The sequence below is a fragment of the Ictidomys tridecemlineatus genome, chromosome 2 (assembly GCF_052094955.1).
Source record: "Ictidomys tridecemlineatus isolate mIctTri1 chromosome 2, mIctTri1.hap1, whole genome shotgun sequence".
In the NCBI taxonomy this organism is placed as follows: Eukaryota; Metazoa; Chordata; class Mammalia; order Rodentia; family Sciuridae; genus Ictidomys; species Ictidomys tridecemlineatus.
In genome coordinates this window covers 11179475-11186943 of record NC_135478.1, presented here as the reverse complement: position 1 = coordinate 11186943, position 7469 = coordinate 11179475, and the positions used below count along the sequence as shown (strand labels likewise).

The 7469-nt window shown below is 43.6% G+C and overlaps 1 protein-coding gene across 1 annotated transcript; it reads right to left on the bottom strand.

Annotated features, from left to right (window-relative positions):
* Positions 1-6113: 6113 nt before the first annotated feature.
* On the bottom strand, positions 6114-7082 carry LOC101969906 (olfactory receptor 7A17). Its single transcript, XM_005336317.3, has one exon. It carries the CDS (start codon positions 7080-7082, stop codon positions 6114-6116), a length of 969 nt encoding a protein of 322 aa, XP_005336374.2.
* Positions 7083-7469: the final 387 nt, after the last annotated feature.

Below are 7469 nucleotides of genomic sequence, written 5' to 3'. Positions count from 1 at the left end.
AATCCAAAGTTTCTCCAGACATTATCAAGTATCTCCTGAAGGCATAATTACCCCTGGTGGAGCTCACTGACCTGGAGCAGAACTGGGAACTTCTTGAAGGAGTTCCCACCAAAGCTCAACTCAGGGCAGATGGATCAGCATTTTGAGCCACATTTCCACAAAGGTAAAATGAGCCCCTAATAGTAATGAGTTATCATGGACACCTGTAAAAATTAAATGAGTCTATAGTAGATTCCACCTTCAGTCCATGATGCCTTAAAACATCAAGTGTACCTCTTAGACATATCAAATGTTTCATAAAGGAAAGAGGAAATGACAATGCTTAATTTGTGATCCAAGCATGAACCTCCTAAGTGCTTTCTAGAAATGAAGCTAAGAGTTTTAGAAACTTCTCATGGTTTTATAATAAGTAAACACAAATCTCTCTCTTGATGAAAGGGAAAAGAAATTTCTTGAAGACATCAGAAAATCAGGAGCTGTGTTCCCTCATAAGCCAGGGCTTTGGAGTGCCAAGTAATCCAGCAAAGTCAGGTATCTTGGATGTTGGGGGAAATTGTTAACTAAGGATTGGGCAAAACTGCTGTGGAGGTTAGACTTCTGTGGGGGCAGGAGACTTAATGGAGAAGGAGCAATAATGACTGGATCCCCCTGATTTCTAACCTTCTCTCATGGAAACAGAGAACAGGCAGGACAATTATCTTTTCTGCCCTGACCCAGAAGGACATCAGGTGCACAGGGGTTGCAGAAACAAGAGGAGATGTAGCTAATGAGTGGAGAGAGGGAACTATAAATTCACTGTTTCCCAGAGTTTTGCTGTTGACTGTTTCCTCCATGCAGGACTAATTGACAATGGGGGAAGGTTAAAGTTTAGAGCCCAGAACTCAGTATCCAAAATTAGGAAAAAGGAAGAAGTTCTGTCAATCTCCAGAACAGCAGAGTGGCTCCAGTTCACAGGAACTCATTATATATTTTATGAATAAATAGAAAAGTTATTTAAGCCTCCAAACAACCAGCAATGATGAGAAGGAAATGTTAATTCCCTCATGAGATCAGTACCTATGTTTTACATGTACTGAACTATTCCACGGTACCCAACAACTATGAAAAATTATTACATGTTATTCAAAAATTATAAAAATTGCTTAAGGCAATAGATATACTAACTATCCTAATTTGACAAATACACCATATATATGTATATATTACACACACCTATATATTGCCGCAGTCTTGGCTGGGCACAAGATCACGAGACACTCACACCTTGTAGATTCAAACAGCAATTCTTTATTCCCGAACTCACATCGGCCCTGTACAAACACGTTCTGGCGAAATCCAAGTTCTGCCGCCCAATTCACGTCCCAAAATACTTTCTGAATTCCACGAGAACTCAAGGGGAACTCAGGCAGCAGGATACACCCTATTCCCAGCAGGAATAACCTTAAACCTGGAACTTCCCTAAACCCAAATTGTTCTTAAACCCGGATACTTCCTAAAACCTGCAGGATACACCCTAAACCTGGATCCACCCTGGTCCTTGAGCAGGGTCACCTTTCTCAAACACACTTGCAATGTCACAGCGAATTTCCAAGGCAAGTCTATTTAACATGGGGTACGCTGGCAAGGAAATTTCGATGCATCATTCCTACTTGGCAATGGCCCTCAGCAATATATAATTATCATATCTTACCTCATAAATTGGTACAACGATCATATTTTTTAAATAAAACATATTTTAAATTTTACATCAGAAACATTGTTACAAAATAAAAAGCGAATGAAAAACTGGGGTAAATATGTAATGTGTGGTATGTTTTGGAAATCTGCCTCATCATAGCAACCATTTTCTATCTATATGTAGCTGAGAACATGATATAAGCTTCACATATGCAAAATAAACTTTATTTTAAAAATAAAATTAAATCCAAAATATCAAACAGGTAGACACATATTGTTTCAAACCAATTATAACAAAAGACAACAAAAATAACCCCAGTGTGTGAACCACAGATTTAGAAGAACAAATGTGAGTGACTCATAAACATGAAAATGTGCTCCAGCTCATGAACGTACAAAGAAAATCACATTGAAATGTCAAAGCAAGCTGTGGAAACCTTACCTTGGGGTCTGCTATATTCCTAAGACTGCAGCACCCAGAGACAGAGCCCTTCTTTTGAAGACAGAATTCCAGAAGCAGGAGTTTGTATCAGTAGCTTCTACTTCCACTGAGCTTTACCACAATCATAAAGATTCTCTAGAGCCGACCTAACTTCAGGCCTGAGAGCGTGGCCTGGTTTACCCAGCTGTGGGTGGGAGCCTCTTCATCCTATCTGTGACCGCGAGCTTGTTGGCAAGTTACCAGAATCTTCTGCTTCCTCATGAAGGAGTGACTAGGACCGTTCAGAGACCATGAGTATAAGATGGTTCAGAGTGCTAGCAAATACTGAGTTTAAAATGTTTAATGGCATGTAATGATTGCATGTGCTAATGTGTGCTGTGTCAGCCCAGGCACAGAGCATGCACTGATCAAATCAGGGTAATGAGCATTGCCATTCCACATCATTTCTTTATGCTTGTAGTCCTTAAAGACTCCCAGCTGGATCCTCATGATTTATCAAATAAAACCCTCTCTCATATATCTCCCTGGATTGTGCTTCCCGTTATCCAATCTACCATCTTCTTGCCAACATTCCCAGCCTCTAGATATCTCTATTATAATTCAACACAGCTGTAGCTTAGATTCCACGGGGAAGAAAATACCTATGGAATTTCTGTGTGATTTCAAGGGACATCATACCCAAATCCTTCCATTTTTCTGCAAATACAGAATTCCATTTTTCCTCATGACTAGTATCCCACTGTGTCTATGTACACCATGTTTTTCTTATCCCCCCATCCACCGTTGGGAACCAAGGCTGGTTCCACACATAAACAAGGGGAAGCGTCCTGATAAAATGGGGGGGCCATTGTCTCTTCTGTTTTGATTTCATTTTCTCCATGTTGCTGTTACCTTCAAGGATGAGTGTCACTGAGTCTGGATTCTTTTTCTATTTCAAAGTCTCTTCTTAATTCATTTATACTTTTCCAATTAAGACTCTATATTCAACCACCCCTGTCTGAATTTACACTCCATTCAATGAAAATTCACCCAGCTTTTCAGCCCATAACTTTATGAACATTTAATAGTACAAGGAAGACCCCAAAGGAAGTCTGGAGAAAAGAGTTGCTTTAAATTTTGTATAAGCAGAAGTAGTCAAGGAGTGGATGGAGGAGGCCAGACTCTGGCCCTCAGGGTCATTCACATTTCTCTCATGGCTATTACAATGGCCCTTCACTGAGAAACTTCCTGAGGAGTGTCCCCAGGGCAACTTTCACGCCCCTGATCCTCAGACTGTAGATGAAGGGACTCATCATGGGGGTGACCACGGTGCACATCACAGAGGCCTTCAGACTTGGCATGGAGGAGAGAGTGGCTGCAGAACTGAGATAGACTTCAAGGCCACTGCTACAATATGAGCCTATGGGTCCCCCAAGGCCTCAGTGTGAAAGGTGAGTCTCCCGGATTGGTGCTGTGGGGCGGTGGAAAAACTGTAAGATGTGGGTCCAAGTGTGAAGTCCCAGGTAAGTAGGGGTGTGCCTTGAAAGGGAACAGGGGACCCCTGTCACTTCCTTTTCTGTTTTCACTCCTGCCCACAAGGTGAGCCATTTTGCTCTTCCCTCAACGATGTGACCTTTGTCACAGGTGCAAAACCATGGGGCCAACCCATCAGGGACAGGAACCCCTAAAACTATGAGCCCCAATAAACCCTTATCTTTATAAGTGAATTTCCTCAGGCATTTGGTTAATGGAAAGTGAACTCATTCTGCCAGTGCCAAAGCATAAGGAGACCACCAAGAGGTGAGACCCACAAGGGAAAAGGCTTTGGTCTCTCCCCTGGAAGATGAGATTCTCAGGGTGGAGGTGAAAATCTCAAATAAGAGAAGAGAGTCTCAGTAAGAGGCGAAACACATCACGTGACTAAAACAGCACATTGGTGTTACTGCTGAGGTTGTCTGAACAGGGAAGCTCAAGACTGTGGGATTTCCAAAGTTGTGTGGAAGGTAGAATGTGTTCACTGATGTAAAAGCCGTATTTCTAGGCTATGTTTCCATCTGTGCTGCCGTCTCTCTTAACCTGTCGACAGAAGACGGGGCAATAACCGTGAAAGGCTGTAGCTCAGCGCTCCTTACTGTCCCAGGTCTGTTGATTCCATTAGCTAACTTTTTGCATTGACCTGGAAAACAAGCTTCTCGAGGTCTGCTGCAAACCTCCACGGTCCCAGCCCGTCTAGAATGACGCAGAGACATTCACACCACGGGCTGGATGCAGCCTCTTTGGTTTGATTGTTTTCATTAGCAGAATGTTCATAAGGGTCCCTGGAGGGGGAGGAGGGCTAGAGACAGCATGCCACCATGCGGGGGAGGAAAAAGAAGTCATGATCCCAAGGGGAAAAGGAAAAAGGTGGACATGCAGACTCCTCGCCATCAGCTGTATTAGATAACTACTACTTCTTTCCTGTAGAACCTTTAAAAATCTCAAGATTAGTTGTCTATTAACATTCAGGAGCGGGAAAGGACACAGAGATCCATGGGCCCTCTGCTCAGTCTCCACAATGGTAACGTCGCGATCCACCATGGATCGCACCTCAGCCAGGATGTTAACACTGACGGTGAGGAAATCAAGTCAGCTGCCCAACGGGATACCTGTGTGCCTGTGTTTCTCCTGACTCTCTTCAGCCTAAGTGCCTATCGCCTCCCCGATAAAGAAAATGGGGCAAACATACACAATGCGGTACTATTTGGCCACAAAAAGAGTGAAATCTTGCCGGGTGTGGTAGGGCATGCCTCTAATCTCAGCAGCTCAGGGGCCGAGGCGGGAGGATCGTGAGTTCAAAGCCAGCCTCAGCAACTTAGCAAGGCTCTAAGCCACACTCTATGAGACCCTGTCTTTAAATAAAATACAAAAAAAAAAGGCTGGGGGTGTCTGGCTCCATGGTTAAATGTCCCTGAGTTCAGTCCCTGATACCAAAAAAATAAATAAAAATGGAACAGTGAGCAGATGAAATAAGCCTAACAGAGAAAGACACGTGCTGCATGTTCCCCAGGATATAGGCTGAAGTCCAAAATAAATAGTCTACTTGAAACTAGAATAGCTACTGCTGAAAGTTTGGAAGGGAGTGGGTAACAGAGGCTGTATGCAAATAATGACACTGTGTGCATACGCAGTAACATGGGCACCCCAAACTGCTAGTCAAACACAAAAAGATCGAATCATTCCATCAACTCAGGGATACTGCATTCCCTTCTACAGCCACATCCACCTCCCTCCCTTCCCGGTGCCTGACCCCCAGGACCTCGCATCCATTCACATTCCTATCTCACTGTCCTGGAGAAATGCTGTTTAGAATATGAAATTACCTACTGAGAAAATGCTGGATCCAGTGCCCTGGGGTCTGATTTCCCCGACCGCAGCAGGCACTGTGGACACCGAGCTGAGCAGAGGCAGGTCCTGATCGTGAGCACGCAGCCCATGGCTAGCTAGGAACAGGCTGGGTGTGAAGCCACATTGTCAGGACGAGGGTGGAGGGAGCCACGCAGGAAGGAGACACACAGAGATGAGAAAATGTCACCACACTTTATTCCACTGTACATTACGCACATACCCTGGGTTGTCAAATGTGGGATTTTTCCCTTGGGAGTAAAACATATGTTCATTTTTAGTCCAATATTAGTAAAATCATTTGGTATAATTTATGTCATTTGGTATAATTTATGTCACTTGAAAAGAAATTATTCTAAAAAACATGTCCTTTGGGCTAAATAAGAATTTCTAAGTATTTCTGATACAAAGATGAAAATTATTTGGGGAAAGTTAGAAAGCAGCACAATGGAGAGGAGAGGACTGGGTGTCAGAGAGTGGAGAGTACAATAAAGGGACGCATGGAATGGAATTGCATGCAGAAGTTGAAATCAGGAAACAGAAACTTCAGGGATAAAATAGAAGGACCAAGTTCTGCTTCTACCTTCTGGTAAGATGCCAGTTTCTAGCTCTGAGGCTCTGAGCCCTTCTGCAATCATGGGCACTTCTTCAGTCTCAGCACAACTGTTGCTTTCACAGTTTCTCTCTCACAGAGTCTTCTCAGAGCACTCTTGATGTCCTTGTTCCTCAGACTGTAGATAAAGGGGTTGAGCATGGGGGTGACCACGCTGTACATCACGGAGGCAGTTGCAGTGGAGTGTGAGTTTTGGGCCACAGCAGAACTAAGGTACACACCCAGGCTTGTACAATAAAATAAGGAGACCACGGAGAGGTGAGATGCACAGGTGGAGAAGGCTTTATACTTGCCCTGAGCTGAAGAGATTGCACGGATGGAGGAGAATATCTTGCAGTAAGAGTAAAGGATGCCAGTGAAGGGGCCACCAGCCAGCAAGACAGCAGCAAAATATATCACCACCTCATTGAGAAAGGTGTCAGAGCAGGCAAGATGGACCAGGTGATTAAGTTCACAGAAAAAGTGGGAGATTTGCAAATCTGTGCAGAAGGAGAGTCTCAACATCATTAAACCTTGTAACAAGGAATGAAGAGCACTCATGATCCAGGACACCAGAACCAGCAACCCACATCGCCGGGAGTTCATGATGACCAGGTAGTGCAGGGGGTAGCAGATGGCCACATACCGGTCATAGGCCATCACAGTCAGAAGATAGATGTCCAGTCCTGCAAAGAGTATGGAAAATTGCATCTGGGTGATGCAACCTGCGTAGGTAATAACCTTGCTCTGTGTCTGGATGTTCACTAGCATCTTTGGGACAGTGTTGGAGGTGAAGCAGATGTCCACAAAGGACAGGTTGGAGAGGAAGAAGTACATGGGTGTGTGCAGGTGGGAGTCTGAGATAGTGGCCAGAATGATGAGCAGGTTCCCCAGCACAGTGACCAGGTACATGGACAGGAAAAGCCCAAAGATGAGGGGCTGCAGTTCTGGGTCCTCTGAAAATCCCAGAAGAAGAAACTCTGTAATTTGTGTGTCATTTTCTTGACCCATTTAGTTGATGTAACTAAAAAAATGATGAGAAAGGAACACAATATGATTATGCAATAGTACCCTGACATACAGGCTATCATTTATGTTCTACAGTCAACATGCAAATTTCTGTTTCATGTGTGAATCTGCCCCCCTCTAGGGATACCCTTGCCACTATGATTGAGAATTCCTATATCACTTTTAGATTTTCCCCAGGAGTTTATTCAACATTTTGAATTTTTTTCATGCACTGGAGGAGTAAAATTTAGTTTTGATCATATTCCAGGAACTTTCTAGGTGATGAAAGTGCAAAGCCAATAAATAAAGAAATAATTTTCAAAAAATCAAATGTTCCTAAGTCTGATGAGGGAGAAATAGCTCAAGCCAATATATGAGGTAGAGGACTAA

Coding starts and splice junctions, on each gene's coding strand:
- LOC101969906 (XM_005336317.3), bottom strand. CDS start 7,082: ATGGGTCAAGAAAATGACACACAAATTACAGAGTTTCTTCTTCTGGGA.